The sequence below is a fragment of the Mus caroli genome, unplaced genomic scaffold (assembly GCF_978045245.1).
Source record: "Mus caroli unplaced genomic scaffold, Mus_caroli_1 scaffold_10, whole genome shotgun sequence".
NCBI lineage: Eukaryota > Metazoa > Chordata > Mammalia > Rodentia > Muridae > Mus > Mus caroli.
Genome location: NW_028227265.1, coordinates 1,840,904 through 1,863,449, shown reverse-complemented (window position 1 = coordinate 1,863,449; position 22,546 = coordinate 1,840,904). Strand labels below are relative to the sequence as shown.

Here is a 22,546-nt window from a genome sequence, read left to right as displayed (position 1 = left end):
CAAGTGTGGCCCAACCCAGTACTGTCCCCAAGTTCTTGTTGCTGAATCTCCTGCCTCATGCAGGAGACAGCCACTGAAGGGAGTGCCTTCTATCCCTCGACACATCTAAGCTCTACTTTTATTCTACCCTGTCAGCTGTACTCTTGTACAGCTTGACTACTTGTACATTAACACAGTCACACGAGTGCGTAAAATCCAACCCTCCGACAAAAAGCCTCCAGGCAGAAAAAGAAACTGTTTCGCCCTCATCTGTCGATAATGGATTCTGATGCAGAGCTGGCGAATGTGGGTCTTTTCCCAAACCTAGGCCTAGCATCCATGATGACTTTAATAACTGTGAGATACGCTTTCATCAGCAGTTAGAGCAGGGCCACCACTGTTTGATGGCTGGTGCTGGCCTCATGATGAGTGGGTTCCACCCCAGTGGACTTCATGAAAGTGTGGTCTGGATTTTGTCCTGGGAACTTCATACTGAAGTGTCTAGCCTAGGCTACTAGCAAGTTTGTCTACCTTCAGAAAATGACTCAGGAACTGAATACAGTGCTTTGCTTTAAGCATCCTCTTTAGTACTGAGTATGCTCAGGTTTGCTGACCATCGTTTATAACCCACACATGATACCCCAAATAAATTTCTCAAAGGCTCCTTTGCGACCCCCCGGTCATGCTAGAGATGCATTAGTAGTGGGAAGTAGAGTGCATGGTGGAATCCGCCCTCAGTGTTTAGCTCTGCATACCAATCCCTGGGTATTACTTTTCTACCACACACATGGTCCAGAATCACAAGCCACTTACTGTTTCTAATCAGAGGTTAGGTGGACACCGGCCACTGCTGCTGTTGCTATTATTCCTAACTCATTTCGTTTTGTTGTTTGTTTGGTTTTGAGACGGTATCTCATACTGATTATCCCAGGAATGGCGACAGTAGCCCAATTATAGGGTTCAGGATGTGAAGGGCTCATTTTTAAGTAGAGTATTCCCAAGGTACAACTTGCTGGAACAGCAAATTAGGGGTAAATCTTGCTGACTGTGGTTTGTGTCTTACCTGAGCAGAGAGAGGAGTTATGGTGAGTTTACTGAGTTTCTTTTTATCATGTGCTTCGAGCTAGTGTCTTCCATACATAGCCTTCCCAGAGGTCTGGTTGGGTGAGAGTCAAAATCAGTACCTGCCTCTAAACTTTCTTCATATTTCCCTCACTGAGAAGGTCCTAAGTCAAAAATAGTGGGCATCATCAAAGCACCAGCTTTGTTTATTCTCTCTTTCCCTCCCTCCCTTCCTCCTCCCTTTCCCCCTCCCTCATCCCTCTTCCTACCTCCTCCCTTCTCCCTCCTCCTTTCTACCCATCCCTTTTCTTCTCTTTCCCTTCTACTTTTGCAGTGGTTGGGATCAAACATCAGGCTTTGTACATGCCAGGCAGGCACTTTATCAACAGACCTACATTCCAGTTGATTTTTAGGAGTTTATTCACTTGAAATTGTTTTTTATAATGTACTACCATCTACCATGACTACACCTGTGATCTCAATATCTTTTATTTCCAGAGTCCCTGCCATTCAGACTCAAGAGGAAATAAAATAAAAAAACAAAAAGTAGCCATAATTTTTATTGAGGAAACGTGTAATTCTTTATTTTAGATCTGATTTTTAAGATTTTGCTTTTATTTTTATTCATATGGCTTGGGGAGTGGTGGTGTATGGCAAGTGGAGAAAGTGTGTCTGATCTTCTGGAGCTGGGTTGAAGGTAGTTGTGATCTCATGAGAGCTGAATTCAAGTCCTCTGAAAGAGCAGTGTGTACTCTTAGCCAGCAAGCCATCTCCGTTCCCATGTTCTGCAGGTGTGAGTTCTGTAAGAAGTAATGCTTCTGTAAGCGGCATTCTGCTTTGTTTCCATAGAGCACAAGTAACCAGGAAAAGGGCTTTCTTCCCTGAGAAGCATCTCTGTCCTTCTAGCCACATGGGCAATGGACAGCAAATAACTACGGAGGAAGCACAGCTGATGTTGTATCGGATGTTGACTTTCAACCCTCCTGCTTCCACTTCTCAAGTGCTAGAATTATGGGTCTGCACCATTTCACCTGGTTACGTGCGGTGCTGGGGATCGAACTCAGGGTGCTGTGCATGCTAGGCAAGCACTCTACCAACTGAGCTATATTCCCAGCCCATATTCTGTTATTTTCAAATTGCAGTAAAATATGCAGAGTATAATGTTTACTAGCTTGACCATTTTGGGGTAGAGTTCAGGGACATTACATCATGCACCTTCCATCCCCAGAGCTCTGTCATCTTACACAACTGCCATTCTGAGCCTATTAAGCAAGGGTCCTCTCTTCTCCCACCCTCTCTGCTTATCCGACCTCTCTAAGTCCCTCACAGGAAGGGCATCATCCAGCAATAGTAGCCCCACCCCAATTGATGTCACGTGATATGATGTTCCCAGGATTTTTTTTTTTTTAATCTGTATTTACCGTGTGTCAGAATTTCCCTCTTTTCAAGTCTGAGTAGCATTCCATAGCATGAACACACTCTTTTGTTAACTGTTCATCTGTCTCTCTACACTCTGCAGCTCTGGCTGCTGCTGCTGTAAATGAATGTCTGTCCATACATTTCTGTTCTCAACGCTATCATACTGTTACAACTCCAGCCATCTCCTTAGTGTTGTTAGCGGTAACAAGAGTGAAGGAAGAAGCTATGTCAGCCTCTTCTAAGGCTCTTGTCTGTCTCAATCACTGATCTCTGAAGTGGAAATCACAGCAATGATGTACATAGCTAATATTCGTCGAGTGCTTACCAGTGTTCCTTTCTTGTAGCCCTGACAATAAACCTGAGAGGAAGCCTGCATCTTACCAGAGAAGTAGTTGAGGCTCAAACCAATCAAACTAGTTCCCTTTAGTCACATCTGCTCCTTATAATAGAGCAAGCTAGGCAGGAGAACCCAGGATGCTGGCTCCAGAGCTAATAATGTTTTGTTTCTTTTGCATTTTATGCACGTACGTGGTGCACCTCTGTATGTGTTTGTGTGCAGGTGTGCATGTTGTTGAGCCCAGCAGCTCACGTCAGGTGTTCTCTTCAGTTGCTCTCCAGTTTCGTTTTATGGAATAGAATATCTTTTGGGTTTGAGTACACAGATTTAACTAAAATGTCTGGCCAGCAAGATCCAGGGATTCTAATGTCCCCACTTCTCCAGTTCTGGGTTTACAGGTGTGCAGTGAAGGTGTGTATATATATGCCTTGGGAATCCAAACTCAGGTCTTCATGCCTCTATAGCAAGAAAATATCCACTGAACCATCTCTCCAGCCTCAGAGTCTGTGCTTCTGCTGACCGATATCTATCTCATAGAATGCTGGAAAATTATTGCTGAAATTCCTTACATGGAGGAGGCATAGACATCCTCCCCATTGACGTTCACTGTGGAGCACCAGTGAGTTTATCGGGCGAGAGCATAAATGAAGGTTATTCACAGGACTACCAGTGATCTCTGCTCCTCAGAAGGACCAGTCTTCACTCAGCAGGGATGGTGGCTTTTGCTACTCTCTCCTCTAAGTCCCCTAGGCCCTGAGGGCATATAAAATTGGGGCAGAATTGCATGCAGCTGACTAGGAGAGATACTGGATAACTGAGGATTCCAATAACCCTCCCCACCCCTTTCTATGTGAGTAGCTGGGATGATCTTTGGTGATCAGACCTCATTAAACTTCTGAGAATGATGGCTATTTGGCTTGGTGACACTCCTGTGCTACAGAAATCTAGCCCTGTCTGGATGGAACAAATTTCCTTGCCCAACCAGATCCTGACTAATAGAAGGAAGAGGATAGTGAATATATTGGACCAGCAGTTGGCAGACCTATTTTGGCCCTTGCTGTGGACACTCCCTCTATAAGCCCCATTTTTAAAGTCAGATGGCCACGAGGACTTAAAATTGCATGCGCTATGTTGCTGGGCTGCCACCCACCACCACCCACTCCACGGTGGCACAAAGACCAAAAGCCATGCCACCTGTTAGAAGCCATCTAGAAAAGGATAAGACATGCCAGTGAACTTTGTGGAGCTAGTCCATTGTTTTGCATGGACTGCAGTGGGTGAGCTTTGAGATGTAGGGTCCTTAGAGACTTAATCCCAGGATTGCTTCTTGCTGCTGATATGCCTTTTCCTGTCACTATTACATAGTGTAATGATTCCTGGGGATCAACCCATTCTGTTGAGCAAATTTCTGCAAATCAATATGAAGATGAACTTTAATGAATTAATGCTGTCTAGGTGAATTAATTACATTAAAACATTCCTGATTTGATCCAGATAATTTTAGGAAGACAATTTAAGGACATGGTTTTAGTTGTTTTGCCAAAAAGATATAATAAAGTTAGAATGAAGAATAGAAAGGCTGCATAATAAGGAATACAATGAGCTTTCATAAATTACACCAAGAACAGATATAGGCTTGGGACAAGTTTGTGATCAAGGAAAGCATTCATTCTACGTCAGGTCCAAGGATGAGGCCATAGGTGTGTGCTGTGATAAAGCAAGGCCATGTGAAACTTTTGCTTTGAACTTATAGTGAGCTTATAGAGTGAAACACTGCTTTGAACTTTCTATGGACATCTTTCTGTAATTCCCCCTTTGCATAACATTTTATCTCTGAGGTAATTTTATAAAGAACTTTTGTCCAAGAAGGTATAAGAAGGCCAGAGAGAAGGAATAAAGTGTGGCATCTGGGGCTCAGCTTCATTCAACAAATGCATTATGTATCTGTCTGTCGATTTGTATTTGTATGTAGGTACCTTTGTATGTCTATAAGTATGCATGTGCAGTTGATGAGACAGGTAGTCAGGCCTGACCACGGTGTGGGTGTGAGTGTGTGTGTGCAAGTTATTTGTGTAAATGATTTTCTTTCTTTCCTTCTCTTTTCTCTCCAGTTCATGGAGAAGTACTGAGCTCCAAGCCTTTTGCCTGACCAGCCAGGGGCCCTTGAGCCAAAGAGAAAAGAGTTAAACCTTTTTTTCTTAATCCCTTGCTGCTGCTATCAGCTGGAGTTAGTTACCAGAAGCCAGAGGCTTTTGGTCTTAGAATAGCAGAGTGTTGAAAATAGAGAAAATGTATTCAAAGTAAGCTGTTTTAGCCCCAGCAATTGCTGCTATTGCCCCTGTAATCACCAACACCACTCTTCACTGCCTGCCTCAGTACCTGGATGCTGTGGCTGGCCTGCAGCAGTCACAAGTGGCAGAGAGCTTTATGTCCACTACTAAGGAGGTGCTGTGTCTTCCAGGAAGAAAGGAGCTCCTGCAGAAGGAAGCAGATGTGACTAGTCTTAAGAGAAACAATGTGTATTTGTAAGAGTGATTATTTCGGTTAGTGGTGTGCTACATCCTTTACATTGCTTTTAGTATTTGCTATACCTCCCCTCCCCTTTTTGAGAGAAGATATCATGTAGCTTAGTCTAGCTGTAACTTGCTATGTAGCCAGGGATAACCTCAAACTCCACCTTCCAAGTGCTTCCAAGTGCCGAGGTTGCAAATGTGAGCTGCCACGTCCAGTTTAAACAGTGTTGGTATTGAACACAGGGTTTCCTGCATGGTAGGTAAGCCCTCTGCCCACTGAACCACCTCCCCTGCTGTAGCTGCCACTATTGAATAGTGTATATATCACAGAAGTAACCTGTGATTCTCCCGAATGATGCACAAGCTCTTAATCATAGTGTTCTAGTGTTTTCTGTGCTAACTCTGGTGTCACCCTGAAGAGGCACCAAATTCTTGTTCTAGCAGGTTGGGTCATGCTGAGTGTTGCTAACACTCCACCATACTAGATTTCTTCTTCTAGGATGGGTGGCCATCAGCACTCAAGCAGACTATCTTTCCAGGAAGTGACTTCCTGTTTAAGTCTTAAAAGCAGTCCAGAAACAGAGAGACCTTTGGGTGGGTGGGTGGGAGGGGGAATGGATGAAGATCAAAGATTTACCGTCCTTTGAATCTTACCTTCTTATACTTTGTAAATAATGGTACAGTCTTGGCCCTGTTTATCTTACACAGCAAGTGGTTCTCAGACCCTGGCATTGCCCTGTCCGTGGTAGGTGTCACTGTCTTGGTGTTTGGTAGTTGGCACAGAGAAGCAGAGCTACTAAAATCTAGTAATTAATGCTGAACAGGCCACCAAACTCTCTAGGTTGCAAAAGAGACTCTGAAGTGCAAAGGTCATTTAGATGTCCTACTTGTTCAGAGACTTGTAATTGCTACACTGCTATTCAGATGTTTGCCATCCACTTTTGTGTTATGTGAGGTGACTTCCAAGGCCATCTCTAGCAGCAGATTCCAGGGATACTGTGTGTTAAGGAATCCCAGGTTGTGCATTTTTTGGTGGTTACCCAAGGATCATAATTTTATTTATGTAAGTATTTTGCAGTATAGTAAATTTAACACTGACATAGTTTATTTTTCGAGACGCAGAAGATAGCCTAGCTGAATGAAGCACAAGGGGATCTAAGTCTGACCCTCTTTTTTGTTTGTTTGTTTGTTTGTTTGTTTGAGACAGGGTTTTTCTGTATAGCCCTGGCTGTCCTGGAACTCACTCTGTAGAACAGGCTGGTCTCGAACACAGAAATTCGCCTGCCTCTGCCTCCCAAGTGCTGGGATTAAAGGTGTGTGTCACCACTGCCTGGCAGTCTGACCCCTTTTGTTTGTTTGTTAATTTGTTTGTTTGTTTCTGTGTAGTCTTTGCTGTTGTGGAATTCACTCTGTAGACTAGGCTGTACTCTTAGATCTGCCTGCCTTGGCCTCCTGAGTGCTGGGACTGTTTTATGCCACCACTGCTCAGCTAGGGTATTTTGTTTTGTTTTGTTTTGTTTTGTTTTGTTTTTGAAAAGCACTATGGTTACTCACATTTGAGTTTGTAATCTCATTACTGCAGAGGCAGGGACTCACAGAGCCAGGGCTGACTGGCCAACCATTGTAGCTTAATCAAGTTCCAAGCTAGTGAGAGACCCTGTCAAAATCAAGATGTATATCACCAGACTTCAAGGTTGATTTCTGAACTCTACACACATCCACCTGACCACACACATACACACACCACACCATACACCATACCCCCCATACGTCCCCACACACAATGTTTTAATATAATGTTAGCGTGATGGTGAAAGATCTACTTTTGAACTCTCATGCTTGAGACCACATGTAAACCTCATTGGTCAGAGGTTAGAGTCCCCATACTTGGAGTGCGCCATTGTCAGGCACACAGACCAGCACTTGGCAAGACTTATCTTCATTTCATTTCTTCCTTCTCATTTCTTTGTTCATGCTTCATGTCAAGAGCCAGATGGAAAGCATGCATGGAAGCTTGGGAAGAAGTTACTGAGCTGCCTGTTGGTCAGTGAGGCGAATTGTTGGAGTCTTCTTATCCTTCTGGCTTATTTGTTCCTGAACATCGTTGTCTCTCATGTAGACTTTCTGGGCGTTTCCACTACGGAAGCTATCTGGGTACTGTCTTCCTATGAGGTTCCTCAGTAAAGCTGTTCTCAGTAAATACAGGCTTGCTCACACCCTGTGGTTATCATATACTCATTAAGTCCTAGCTGTGTCTCCAGCTTCAGACAGGGACAACCAAGCGATGACTCAATGCCGAGGCAGTAGTAATGGTGGCCGGGCCTCTTGATGATGTGGACAGGTCACAGTGCCTGGTCACAGAGCATCCTTATTGCTTATGAGTGCTAGTGAGGTACCCTGGTATCTGAGAGCACACATAGGGTTTAGGTGAAAGGAGTTCTTTCACTGTTCAGATACACACATTCTCTGTTTAAGCACTGACTGAACTATGAGTTTGACATTCTAAGTATAAGCAGGGCATGTGGGTTGGAGGAGGGCTAGTAAACAACTCTCCTTGATCTGACCCCTTGTAACTCCAACCCTGAAGCCTGCCAGGACTGGGAGCTTCACCAACAGCTGGATACTTAACCAGCCGAATCATGACACCCTGTGCTGTGCACCGTGGGAGATGAAGCCACATCATGAAGCAGTGGGCAACCTTGGCTGGAAAAAAAAATCCACGGTTGTCATTTGGTATCGCCCTTCAGTTTCTGATCATGCTAAATACCCAGCATCCTAGAGCTAAAAGGATAGCTTACACAAAAATGCAAAGTGTGAGATCCTCTGTTCCTTGAGAGGATAGTGTGTTGGGGAGACAGTGGGTGTTGGGGAGACAGTCGCTGCTGACCTCTCTGGGTTCTCAGAATAAAGTATGGCCTCTCACCTTGTTCTCTGAGCAGTCTATCAGCCTTCAAAGCCTCAGCCCTTTCAAGTCTGGTTTGACTATGCAAATCAATCTAAAGATAAAACTGTGATCACCTGCACCACACCTTCTAATTTACTGTGTAAGGAGCATCCTGGAAGAAGTGTGAATCAACAGAAAAAAGTGCTGACTGACGTGGAACTTTACAGATAATGAGATCTTTAGGGAAGTTTCTGTTTTCTAAGTTCCCAAAGATAAACCCAGAAGTCCAAGATTTAAAAAAACCAAAAAAAAAAAAAAAAAAAAAAAAAAAAAACCAAAAAAACCCTTCAAGAGCCCCTATTATGTTTCTTTGTGGCATTTGTAAACATGCAAGGTAGGAAAGTGTTAGTGGAGGGAATCCCAGCAGCTGTAGCTGATGGGTCCCTGTGTGTCAGTAGAAAAGGCATATAGTCTGCCTCAAAATGTGAATTTAGTTGAGGATATTTCATTTCGACAGCAAATGTCTCCATATCATGAGCTTTTGAGACTTTTGGTGTATTCAACCACAGTACCTATTCATTTGACTATTCCTAGGCACATTCTGTTCCAATAGAATGAGGTACATTCTTCAATTTGTGTGTGTTTTTGAGTGTGTGTGTGTGTGTGTGTGTGTGCGCGTGCTTGCACGCATATGTTATGAGCACTAGTCCCTGGAGAGGAGGGAGGAGGGTAAGATCCAGCTCCATCCTTTTACCCTTGTGTCCAAAGTGTGTGATATCTTCAACAACAGAGTTTTATCTTGAGATTCAGGGGGCAATCAAGAGAAATGTCAACAGGTGCTATGAAGGGGGAAATGGAAATATAGGAGGAGAGATGTAAGAAGAAGAAATAACTGACACTAATCCATAGGGCAACTATTTTATAATCTTGCTTAAAAGTGTACAACACGTGTGTGCGTGTGTGTGTGTGTGTGTGTGTGTGTATACATATAGCTTAAATGGAGTTATGCCATGTAGGGTAATAATGCAACCACAAAGAGACATAGACTAACAAAACTCCCCAGTTCCAGGCATGCAAAGCCTCTCTTTGAATTGTTGGTCAAGGGAGACCAAGAGGCTCCCCAAACAATGTTATATTTCTCTTGGGGGTGGGGGTGGGGCTGCCTCGGGGCAGTAGAATGGGCTGTACAGTCTAAGGCTGAAGGGTAACCATGGAAACCAGATGCAGGGTGTGATTATTTGCCTCTGACCTGGCAAAGTGTTGGGTTTGACAAAAGAAGCTTAATAGAAACACTCAAATTGACCCTTCTCATCACTCGGCTGCCTCGAACTCAATCAGGGCCTCATTATTATCAGCGTGGTGCGAGCAAAGGCAGCCGCGATCATAGTTTTTCATAATCACTCCTTGAGCCAAATGTAATTTGCAATTTGTGGTATTGTATTATGAAACAATAATGCATTAAAATGAACAGACCAAGAATTAGGAGCATGGCAGTGCCGAAGGAACCCAGGGAAGGAGCCGGGAGAGAGAGGCAACCTCCGAATCACACCAAGTGGACGTGACAAGTGTTGTCACCAAAGGGAGCATTTAGCAACATCAGTATCCTGCTTTGTTTTCCTGTGTTTAAGTATATGGGAAAGTGTGTGTATGTGTTCCTATGTCCACATTATCATAAAGTTTGGTGTACTTAGAGGAGAAACAAAGTGTAATTTGCATATCATTTGCATTTAGATGGTAGAGGTTATAGGGTTAGCGTGGCTTAATTACTGGTATGGAATGATATAAAAAAAAAAAAAACTAAGGTGTAACAAGCCTTATAAACACCTGGTATGGAGCAGCAATTACTACTTGACCTCCTTTTACAAGGAGTCCTAGAGACCATGTCTTGTTTTTTGTGAGCTGAGGGCTGGGCTTCAGCCTTATGACCAACGTCAACCTCATCAGAACCTGTGTAAAGTCGCCTATGATGTTTGAGTTATTGATGCATTTGTCTCATGTCTGGAAGGTTTGCCTTCTGTGCCTTGTCTCCACTTACATCTTTATGTCTTTACCCCCACTTTTATGTAGCATATATATGTGCGTTTATGAGGTGTGTATGTGTGTGTGTGTGTGTGTGTGTGTGTGTGTACACATGTGCATGTGTGTGTTTCCTCAAGATATTTTATGCTCAGGTCAGAATTGATCCTGTGATGACTTTCCAACTCTCTACCCCTGATATTTTCAGACTTTCTAGAGTAGCTTTACTATTTCCTCGCTCCATGCCCATCTATGGTTTCTGAAGCATTGAGTACATGTACAGGGATATATCCCAGTACAGAGGCTGTAGCAGGATGGCATGCCCTCATAGGAACATTTAGTAGGACTCTGGAAAAGGAAATGACTTGCATGAAGGGCATATTGCACATCTAAGGCTATGACAGCTTGGTTATATAGAAACTGGGTTTTGTTTTGTTTTTTTGTTTTTTTTTTTCCTTTTAAAGAAAGTCACTTATTTTTCTCTGCATGCCAAGCAGCACACATTTAGTTTATTAAACCAATCAGACTGGTGCTGATGAGAATTGTACACAATCAAAAATAATGGCTCCGGAGTTTGTGAATGTGCCTGTAAAGAGCACCCCTGCGACACTCCATCACTGGGGAGCCACACCCATCTTACAAAGGCTCTGTCAAGTTGTCTCTCCTGCCTTTTCTCTCAGCCTTGCTCCTCATCGCTGTTGATTGCTGGTGCCTTTTCACTTTCCAATGGGAGCTTTCTGCTTTCCATAATCAGCCCCCTCTTCCCTGATTTCCCCCCCTCTAATTCCACAATCCACCGCTGAGCAAATCAGCCGCTTTCATAGTAGCTCGATTTCTCAAAATGTCACAAAACCGCAAAATCATGACAAGAGGGACAGATTACAAATGACCCCCCCACCCCCATTTCTCTCTTGTAAAGCAGACTGAGCTACAGGGAGTATAGGTGGAGAACGTGAACATTGTGTCTCCCAATGAATTTGTGCTTCTCAATCCTTGAAGTTGTTCCCTCTAACCCCAGGGCTGATCTTTGACAAGCCTTTGACAGTATTTGCATATACCAGACTGAACTTTTAACATTTGGCCCGCCATTGAAAATAGAAATGTTGGCAACGCCCTTTGAGTGGCTGCATGCAATTTTTATAATCCTCTTTAGTGAGTAGGGCCAGTTCTTGACCTGGCCTACAGACTCCTAGACAAGTCCTATTAGGGACCCCTGTCCCAAGGTCATAACACTATCAACAGTACAGGATTGTGGCATGTGTAGCATGTACAATACTAGTGAGTATAAGTGTTTTATGCGTGTTAGTGTGTGCATGTGTGTGTAAGCAGGTGTCTACTGTGGTCACTTTCTGGTTTATGAGACAAGGTCTCTCACTGGGATTAAGGCTTACCAATATTGCTAGCAATCCACAGAACTGGTCCCATCCCTGTCTCCTCAGTCTTGGGATTAGAGTTGCAGGCCAGGATGTGGGTATGCTAGGGCTTGAACTCAGGTCATCATGCTTGCATAGGATGCCATTTATCTATGAAGCTATCTTCCCAGCCTTTTCTCATGCACTTAAACAAGGGACAAATCGGTTGTCTGCTCTGTAGTACCATCCTGGAGGCTGTCTTGGGTTCCTCACGCATCAGAGGCTGGGACTGGGGTGAGAGAGCATTGGGTGATACAACTCTCCTGCTGTCCATAGATTCCCCTGGGCTCCCTGCTCAGGGTCTCTCCTGTGGGAACAATAAATAGCACTTCCACAAGTTGATGTGGGAACCATTCAGATAAATGCAACATAAGAACTCAGTAAATTCCAGTTAGATATAATTACATAATCAAATGAGCATCATCAGGAGCTAATTGTGTGTCTACTTAGGAAGTGCACACACAGTGGGCTGTGAACAGAAGCTAGAATTTTATTTTCTCTTGGGAGTGTTCAGGTTCAGACTCACGGAGATATCTTAAACTAGGCATTAGGACATCTATCTCTAGTGCCAGCCTCCAGTGGGACTTTGAGCAGCTCCCGAGGATCTTGAGCCTCAGTTTCTTATTCTGTCAAGTGATGTCTGGACTGGGAGATGAATCTTTCAATTTCCGGAGACTAGTGAGCATCTGTCTGCAGTGAATAAGAATGCAAAAGATAATCTACAAAGATATGACTAGAGTTTTGTTTGCTTTTGTGGTTTAAAATAAAATCTAGAGTGGTAGGGCTTTTTAAACAAAAGTGAGTTCACAGTTCTGTTCAAGACTACAAGGGTGTATCAGTCACTTTTATCATTCCTGTGTGTGATGGTTTATGTGCTTGGACCAAGGAGTGGCACTATTAGGAGGCGTGGCCTTGTTGGAGTAGGTGTGTCACTGTGGGTGTGGGCTAGAAGAACACTGGCTTCCAGGCAGCTAAGGTGAGGATCTTAGCTGCCTGGAAGCCAGTCTTCTCCTAGCAGCCTTCAGATGAAGCTGTAGAACCCTCAGCACCTCCTGTACCATACCTGCCTGGATGCTGCCATGTTCCCACCTCAATGATACTGGACCGAACCTCTGAATCTGCAAGCCAGCCCCAATAAAATGTCCTTCTTAAGACTTGCCTTGGTCATGGTATCTGTTCACAGCAGTAAAACCTTAACTAAGACACTGTGATAAAACCCCTGGCAAAGGCAGGTTATGGAAGGAAGGATTGTGGTTCACAGTTCATGGTGGCAGGTCTGAGAGGCGGCTTGCCAAGCATTTCACACTCAAACCCCATCAAAGTAGTAAATTAAAGGAAGCCGATGCATCTAGAACGTAGAAACATACACTGATAGCACCAGAATCAACGGAAAATGGTTTGCTAGAGCAACTGAGGGCCTCAGCCGCTCTAGAGCAATGATAATGGGAGCCAATATTTTGATTTGACTGGGTAAACCTGTGCTCTGTATCCCTCGGGACTAGGCTGGGGCTGCATTTTGATGTCTGCAGTCTTCTCCTGGATTACTAGGCAGCTGATATAGCTGAAGGGTCTTTGGGCAATTGGCAGCATTGTCACTGTCAACAGTGGCCAAAGGCGGCACACATTGCTGGCTTGAAGCCATCCAAGACAAAGGAAGGCTCTAAAAAGAAGAAATGAATCCTCAGACAAAGGAAATGATAAAAATGACTCATACTAGACCAAAGATCTGGACATGGTGAGCAGGATACAGGATCAAAACTTTCTAATGGGGCCAGGTTGAATGTGCCGGTCCTGAGTGCGGAGGCCAAATAAGTAAAAGACACAGTTAAGACCTCTTTCACAGCCGTACAGCATAATTTATTCCAAACCTACATATTTCCTGAGGTAAATAGTCAGACATATATCATGGCAAAAAGTCCTCCTGAGTCAACAGGGCCCTAGTAATTAGCAGTGAGAAATACCACACTTCAGTGACATTTCACTTGGCTTATTTGAAGAAAATATAATTTTAAAACTCATTCTTCAAAGGCTAGGAGATAATTGGTTCTCAAGATCCTGTTTTTATATTTGGCAGCATGTTTTTTTTTTTTCTTTTTTTTTTTTTTTACGAGTTCCTTTTAATTGTTTTATGTTTTAAAACACTGTTTGGGGGGAGGGGAGGCCCATTCATCACCACCAATGAGTGTTTTTATTTTATCGAGAGCAGAACATGCTTTTTTTTTTTTTTTTTAATCATTCAGCATGCTTTTTCTAAAGACTTCTAAATTTAGTAGCAGTAGAACTATCATGGTTTAAATGGCAAGCTATTTCAGCTGTATTTATACCGCTTTCCCGATCATTTGATCGCAGGGAGAACGGAGCAGGTGTTAACTGTTAGTGGTGGTTCTTTACGTATAGACATGGCAGTTAGTACATCCATTTGGGGTCTTTTTACTTCCTTTGAGATGTTCTGCTCATGACCAAAGGCACGCCTCCTCCCACCTGTTTCCCCTAGCCACTCTCAGGTGGCCTGGCTTGTCTTGTGGATCTCAGATCCACTGTAGAGTTGCCCTGAGATGGGTGTGACACTGGAAAGTGGATATCTGTCAGTCATCCATCCTTGGCTTATAAAGAAGAATATAAACGCAACTAAGTTGTCGGTTTAATGGTAGAGTGTTTCTATAGCATGCACCAGGCCTAGGTGTGAAAACACACACAGATCAATAAATCTCACTTTTCTCCAATAGGATTTACTCAATGCACCGACCTACATGATCTCCTCAGTGGGAGTGACCTGAATCACCATGACAACCGTGTGTCATTTGAGGACATTTACTAACTGAAAATGAAATGGCTGTCATCCTTTACCTTTATAGCTTTCTAATTATAAGTAAACGCAGCATGTTAATATTTATTTGAACTTGAAGTGAGTGTGTGTATGTGTGTGTGCTTGTGGGTGATGGTCAAAGAACAACCTTTGGTAGCATTCCCAAAAGGAGTCTCTTCACTTCTTTTTTTTTTTTTTAAAGTTGGTCTCTTATTGGGGCTTGAGGCTCAACGATTAGACTAGGCTTCCCAACCAGCAAGCCCCAGTAATCCAGTACTGGGATCATAGTGCATATCTCTACATACAACCTTTATACATAGTATTTGGAATTGAACTCAGTTCTTCATTCTTGCTAGACAAGTACTTTACTAACTAAGCCATCTCCTTCACAGCCTCCGAGCATAGACTTTTCCGGAAATCCCTTTTATACACGCAGCTGCCGCTGAGATACACAATTTTCATTCAGGATGACTGGAGACACTCAGCATGTCTAGCCTCATTCCGTCTGCTGGGTCTTGGCTATGCGTCCCTCTCACTCCTCAGCTGCAGGCGGTCCCTCTCCCTGCCCTGTGTGTGTCACTGGATAGATAGCCCCATTTTCCAGGTGATAGACTGAACTTTGGAGCGACAATGATTTTCTGTCATGCCCCTAGCTTCCCCATCTACATATCCTAGTATTTCTGTGTATTGCCTTCTCTGCCCCAAAACATGCCTGACTTAGGCCACAGCATCTGTCTGACAGTCATCCCCTTTAGGACTCAGCTTCTAACAGTGTAACTGTTATTAGCAAATGCCACCCGGTGCCACTCTTGGATTTGTGGCCCTTGTGATTCCTCAATGACAATCATCGTACCTTGCCTCAGGGCCCTTGTGGCAGTTTTCCCCTTGTGTTCTGTTTTATATTGAGACAAGATTTTATGTGTAACAGGATAGCATCTTACTCATTATGAAGCTAAGGATGACCTTGAACTCCTGACCCTTCTGGCAATACCTTCTGGAATTGCAGGTGTGTGCCACCATGCTTAGTTTGTGGGCTGCTAGGGATGGAGCCCCAGGCACAATAGTTAAAGCATTTGACCAACTTGAGTCCCAGCCTCAGCCTGTATTGCTGATGCTTCCCAGCATGGCATACTGATCTGTTCTCAATGCCACCTTCTCAGGAAGCCATCTTTAACTCTCTAAAGTAAAACTCCAGCTCACTCTGTCACGATTCTTTGTGTGCTCCCATGCCTACTTCATCCTGCTGCTACCTAAATACAGGCTAGAAAAGAATCTCCGTGGTGCTAATAGTGGCATGGAGTGTTTTCTGTTCTGTGTGTAGATAAGTCAGCTCTCATGCAAGGAGATACTCAATAATGCTGGTGAATGAGTGAATATTATGCTTGAGATGATGTTCCCTTGAGTATTTTTATGTTTGCTGTTTGGTTCATTCATTCTATAAATCATAACTTTATAATGTCTAACTCCCAGGCTCTGTGTGTGTGTACACACGAGCATGATTTTACATAGACATAGCTATGTATTTTATATATATTAGTTTTAAAGTCCCAGTGCGTATTTTATCTCCTCTGAAAAGTGAGCAGATCCTAGATTTAATCAATTTCATGAAGACATTTTCTTCCCTTCCTCCCTTTTTCAGTTGAATTTACTATCTAGTTTCTAAATAAGATCAAATGTCAAGGACACATTTGATGTATAGAATTAACTTGTAACTAGCCTTCCTTATTTCGTCACATTAGAATATATAATTTTTAAGTGAATGGGGATGACAACGTGTGAGGTTTTCCTAGCATAATATTGTGATGATAATTTCCTAGTTTATAAAACCCTTTGGCAAACACGGGGTATCTTAATTACTGTCTGAGGTCTGTACTAGATACTTCATGTTCAGCCTAGTGTTTAAAATGAGATTTATCCTAATAAGAAATGACCCGTGCCAGTAACCAACCCGTGACTTGAAACCTTTTTCTCTTATCTGTCAACTGTGCAAATAAGCCTTTGCTCTTTTCTTTCTGACGTGAGTTTGACTGTAGACTGCATTCCTGGCTCCTCTCTGAGCTGGCAGCATTACAGAGGGAATCATATACCCTCTCAGACCATACCTGAGAAACTCCCCTGATCTAGGTAAAACCAGGTCCTTGGCTTTGATGCAGAAGAGAATTTCAGGACCAGCTGGCATGAAGCAGTCATTTATCAGTAAGCAGGAAGGTGTTCAGAGAAAGAATATGGTGCACCTAAAAGCATGTGTATAGACTTCTCAAGAACCACGGTTCATTAAAGATACTTTAAACAGGTATCTTAAGCATCTTGAGTCACAGGGACTAAGAGAAAGAGAGTTGCTCAGGGAAAGACTAAGACATACCCAAGTCTAGTTATAGGGGGTTCTCCAGGGACAGTTCCCCTTCAAGTGTCCCCGTGGTCACTGTATACAGGATTGTTGGAGACTTTGGGAATTTTGTTGCTCAGGAGATTTCTTAGGAACCCTCTCTTCCTCTAACTCTGTTTCTTATTTTATAACTGAGACTGCAGGATGGCTCCAGAGGTAGCAGGGATGTAACTGCAATCTGTTAAGGTTGTAAGGGGGTATAGGATAGGCCCTATCACTGTCATGGGGTTTGTGGTGAGAATCCTGAAAAATGACAGGTTTGTAGCAGAAAGGAAGAAAGACCTTCAGGAAATGTTACCGATGCTCAATTCTCGATTCTCCTCTGGCTAGAGGCTTCAACCACGCCAGGATGAGGGGTTTTCCTTCCCATGTCGGTCAGTTTCCCTCTTTTTGCCCTGGATCAACTCTCCAGATAGAAGGACTCAGTCACTCACACCCCTCTTTTATTAATGAGAAATTCTTTGTGCAGCTATGTGCCTGCACTTTCATCTCTGAAACAGCTGGTGACTTGACAATCCTCATGCGTGTATCTGATTGGCGACCTCGGAAGGCAAGCATCACGGGGCACGTGGGCTTTTGATAGAGGAGAATAGCAGCAGGAAGAGGAGTCTGTATGAAGCTGAACCGTCTGGGATATGTTGGATGCCAGCTTAGACTAGAGTGGCATTTTCTTAAAGAGCCCTGGGGTTGGCATCTTTCTTCAGCAGTACATAAACCAAGGCCAGATTGCATTGCACACTCCTTGTGTTTGGTTTGGATCAGGTGTGGACTTCTAAGCCAAAGGCATCCTCCTATCCGGCCACTGCTCGCTGGACTGAGGAGAACATTTTGGTGAAGATTCCCCCAAAGCTTTCAGTTTAATCATCTCCAGTCTAGCAGCATGAATTATCCTCTGAGCTTTAAACCTTGCAAACGTTTGTCAGGTTTTAAACATGATGAATGTTCCTAATAAGCCTACTCGGGGAAAATAGAGAGGACTCGTTGCTTACAGAGATAGTGTTAACTGGATGATTTTGGATTTTCAGTCTTTAGTCCAATGAGGAGCTCCCTCTGTGAAGATTTTGTTTTCCCCCGTTCTGGTGTCTGAAGTGTTCAGCTTGGCATTCTGCACATTTCTTATTTGCTTGTTTCTTGGGATCAACTGCAATCCTGTCTTCTGTTGCTTTGAGACGGAATCTCTTATTGTCCTGGCTGACCTTGAACTCTTTCTATAGAGATAAGAATGATCTTGAACTTCTTCTTCTTCTTCTTTTTTAAAGATTTATTTATTATTAAATTATTATTACATCTTAATGAAGAGGGCATCAGATCTCTTACAGATGGTTGTGAGGCACCATGTGGTTGCTGGGATTTGTACTCAGGACCTTTGGAAGTGCAGTCAGTGCTTTTAACCGCTGAGTCATCTCTTATCCTCTTGTCTGTTTGGGTGGAGGGTACTGGGGATAAATCCCAGGGTTTCGAGCATGCTGGGTAAGCACTGTACCAACGGGGTCACTTCTCCTCAGCTCCCCAGAAGAATAAACTGCTTTGCCTTGCTCATTTTATTTTGTTTTTCCAAACAACAATGTAGAAGACTGAAGGAGAGGGAAGTGGCCTTCCAAAAGGTTTTGCCTGGAATATTCTAATTAAAGTTTAATAGGGTTCTCTAATTGAAGCTGAGATGCTCAGGAGACATCTGGATGGAATTGTGAAGAAGCTAGTATCTCTCTCTCCCTCTCCCCCTTTCCCCTCCTCCTCTGTTTGAGGAGGACAACTCACTGTGTATATATTGACAAGGTAGAATTTTTCATTACCAACAGGTTTGGCAAACATCGAAAAGATGACAAGATGGAAAAAATGGGTCGAATAAAAATCCAGGATTCTTTCACCTCAGAAGAGGACAGGGTGCGGATGAAGGAAGAACAGGAGAGGTAGGTCTCAAACGTACCACTAGTCCCTGCTCCCTGTCAAGGTGCCTCCCTCACCCATGTCTGCTTGTCTACTGGTTTTATCATAAATAGAAATAGTTTGCCCTCAGCTGAAATATCTGTGTGTTGACTGTGAATGAATGTAATACAAAGGAAGATGTTTAAAATGAAAGAGCAGAAACTTTTATATTCATTTGAACCTAAGTGCATTTTAATGATTTCAGTTAAGACTTTTTACATAGTGACTAGGGGTACATTAATACTGAACGTTTATTTATTTATTTAATCATACATTTATTTATTGAGTTTGTGTGTGTGCACTCATGCACATGTATGCATGTGAGTATATATGTGCACATATGTGTGTGCGTGCACAGTATGTGCATCTATACCTGTGCATGGAGATGTGCATCCCTGTAGAAATTCGATGTCTTCCTCTGTTGCTCTTCATTGTTCTGTAGGCTTTGTTTTTGTCGTTTTGAGAAAGGATATCTCACTGCATCTAGAGCTGACAAGCAAGTCCCAGGGAAGTCCTGTCTCCACAGCTCCAGTATTGGGATTATAGGCATATACTTCTCTTCTTCTACCTTATACTTCTCTTCCTGAGTGCCCACAGCTGGATGCCCAATGCTTACAGAAGTTTCTGTGGTTCCGATTTCTGCCTCTCCTGGTGGGTTGCCCAGGTGCTTCCAGTACACCATCTCTGAGAGGACAGGGCAAAGTCCATAATGGTCAGGGTCCACAATCTGCCCCTTTCCTCTGGGGCATCAGATGTCCCTGAAAGCCAGACTGAGGAGGGTGAAGCAGAGTCTGAGAAAAGTCAAGTCCACAGGACTTAGGTCTGGCTGGGAATGCTGGGAGCATTACAGCTCTTAGAAAAAAAAAAAGAGGTTCAGGTGGCCAGTAAAGGTAGGTGGCAAGAATCGTGATGGAGGCAACAGCCTTGTCAGAAGCCAGGGTTCTGATGTGAGCCTGGTCAGGTAGGCGAGTCCAAGGTCCAACAGTGATTGCTTCAGGGAGAGAGCCTTCCATCAAGTGTTAGAGGTCAACAAAAACAGCTAAGCTCAGGTGATCCTTGGTGAAGTAACTGTGTGATTTATCCCACATGGACAGGGGTGTATCTTTGAGGAGTAGGGTAGGATTTGGAAGAGGGGTGTTAAATACATTTTGGTGACTGAAGTTAAGATGGTGATAACTCTCCATTTGCATGAAGGAAGTGTTCCAGGTGCCGTGTTGTATGACTGTCCCAGGTCATCTAGCTGGAGGTCGTGGTTATATGTCCCAAGGCAGGTGTGGAGACTGGGAGGCTGTTAACTCTCCTCCTACCACCTCAAACTCTGAGATTTCCAGGGTTTGAACATGCTTCACCTTACCAGTCCCATGCCTATTTCTCTCCCAGCACTGTCCACACACCCATCTCATGCCCATTCTTCTGGTGGCATGGTCCACACGCCCTGTGGGTTTCATTTTATCCATAGCACCTTTGAGCACAGGTGTGTGTTTGCAATCCTAGCATTCTTGCACTGGGGCATCAAGGCTTTACAGGACCAAGGGTCTCCTCTCCCATCGATGCCAGGTAAGGTCCCTTCAGATCCTTTAGTCCTTTCCTCAGTCTGATGGTTGTCTGCAAGTTATTGGTCAGGATCTGGCAGAGCCTCTCAGGAGACAGCTCTATCAGCTCCTGTCAGCAAGCACTTGGCATCAGCAATAGTGTCTGGGTTTGGTGTCTGCATGTGGGATGGATCCCCAGGTGGGGCAGTCTCTGAATGGCCTTTCCTTCAGTCTCTGTTCCACTCTTTGTCCCTGTATTTCCCTGTGTGTAGAAGTTTGCATTTCTAACAATATTTATTTTTATTTAATTTTTGCCAATTTAATTATTTATGTCAGTTAATTCTACAAGTGGAGCCCAGGGGCTCACACATGTAAGGCGTTCTTCCATGGAGCTTTAGCCCCAGATTTTCCTTTGAATTCTTAGTGCTGTGTTGGGACTTTTTTTTTTTTTCCAACTTTCACACATCTGTCTTAGCAGGGCTTCTGTTTTTGTTTTCTTTTTATTTAACTTTTTATTAGTAGTGTTAATTGTACAGATAGGAGGCATTCTTGTTTTGTTATAATGGGTACACCTGTGATGTACTAGGGTCATCTCAACAGTCTTTGGAAACTCCTTGCTCTGCTCACTCCCTCTTCTCTAATGATCTGCATCACTTACCCACTAAAAGAGTTTCTTTCTCCTAAACACAGAACAAAGCAGGTTAAAGAGCAGACTTAAGTCACCTAGAGAGTGATAGAAAGAATATTCTGCTTCCATGTATGAAAACTGACCAACACTGCCAACTCCTTATATTCTAGACATGATTGCTTCCCAGTTATGCTTCTGTACTTACTGGCAGAACTGTACCAACATTTCCAGAGATTCTTTCATAACACGTAGTTGAATGTGTCCAACTGAACATTAAGCTTCACATTACAGCTTCATTTATATTAATAATTTGCCCAAAGCACAGGTTTTTTTTTTTTTTTTTTTTTTGGCTTTTAATTTGTCTCTGTCCCTCTAATGTGGGAACTCAGTTGATTATAGTAAATTTACAGTGTGCATGGGTTTAGAACAAAAAACCTTTGGGTTGAAGGAAAAAGAGACTGACTTATTTAAAAAAAAATTCAATTACACTCAGAATTTGAGCAGTCAATGGCTCTTTGTAGTTTAGTACTTTTTAAAAGTATGTTTTATATGAATATTGTATTGTATAATAAAATGAGTAGTAAGCTACGGTTATGGCCATACACTGGATATTTGATACTTATGATGGAGCTAAGTCATATTGTATCCTTGGTGCTTTGATGGAGCTAAGTCACACTTCTTGCTTGGTGCTTGTGATGTGTGTTAAGTCCCACTGTATGCTTTGTGCTTGTGATGTGAGCTAAGTCTTCTCTTGTTCATTTTTCCTTCTGTGCTGTTTTTGACATTGACAACAACTCTGCTTTGAGAAGGGATACTGTAACTTCCTTGGGAAAATGTGATTGGAAGAGTAGCTAAAATCTTACAGCCCAGAGCATCCTCACATAGCCTCAACCACTGTCTCTGTGGACTTAGGAGCAAAGCACTTCTTCCATAACATTATTTTACATGGGGGCTATTTGAGTTCCAGAACTTTCTGTTGATTCTACATAAAATATAAAATCTAAGATTCCTTCATCAATGAGTCATGACACATCCCCCAAACCAAAATATTTTCTTGCCTGCATGCATCCATGAAGCCCATTACTGGAGAAGTGAATATTGGAAAATGGAGAGAAAAATGTCTGTGATGTTTAAAAGCTATCCCTAAAAGGCTGGTCTGTTCTGATGGTGGACATGAACTCTGTTCTTCTGGCCTGGGCCTTCCTTTGTTTAATGGGACTTCATTCCTGCTCATCTCTGGTCTTCTACCCACACAGCAACTGAAACACTGTCCTGTAGCTTGAGTTTAATTTTCCCATCAGTGTAGGTTTTATTTGATGAATTTCAGCAAAACTGATGATTTTAGAGAGAGAAAATGCAGAGTGAGACTTCTGGAATAGTCTGTTGGAGCAAATGAGACAAGTCACGCATTTGATCCTAAGATCTTCTATGACATCTTCAAGAAAGCCAACAACTGCACAATATGAAGCAGTTGAAATGTTTTCAAGTTCTTTTCTATTGCACTAACCTTAATATATTCTACTGCTGTAAATATTAACCAGACATTTATGTGCATGCTTGTGTGTGTGGTACTATGGATAAACCTTGAGGTTCTCTGCCACTGAACTACAATCCCAGTAATAAATAAGTAAGTAAATAAATCAATA

General features: G+C 43.1%; 1 protein-coding gene across 6 annotated transcripts in view; it reads left to right on the top strand.

The window, feature by feature from the left end:
• Pard3 (par-3 family cell polarity regulator) overlaps window positions 1-22,546 on the top strand; it is a 544,654-nt gene that overhangs the window by 377,876 nt on the left and 144,232 nt on the right. For all 6 annotated transcript variants that reach the window (XM_029480763.2, XM_029480762.2, XM_021170616.3 and 3 more), the window contains one exon: window positions 18,614-18,724. In XM_029480763.2, the coding sequence (XP_029336623.1) occupies window positions 18,614-18,724 (111 nt within the window). The remainder of the gene's footprint in view (window positions 1-18,613; window positions 18,725-22,546) is intronic.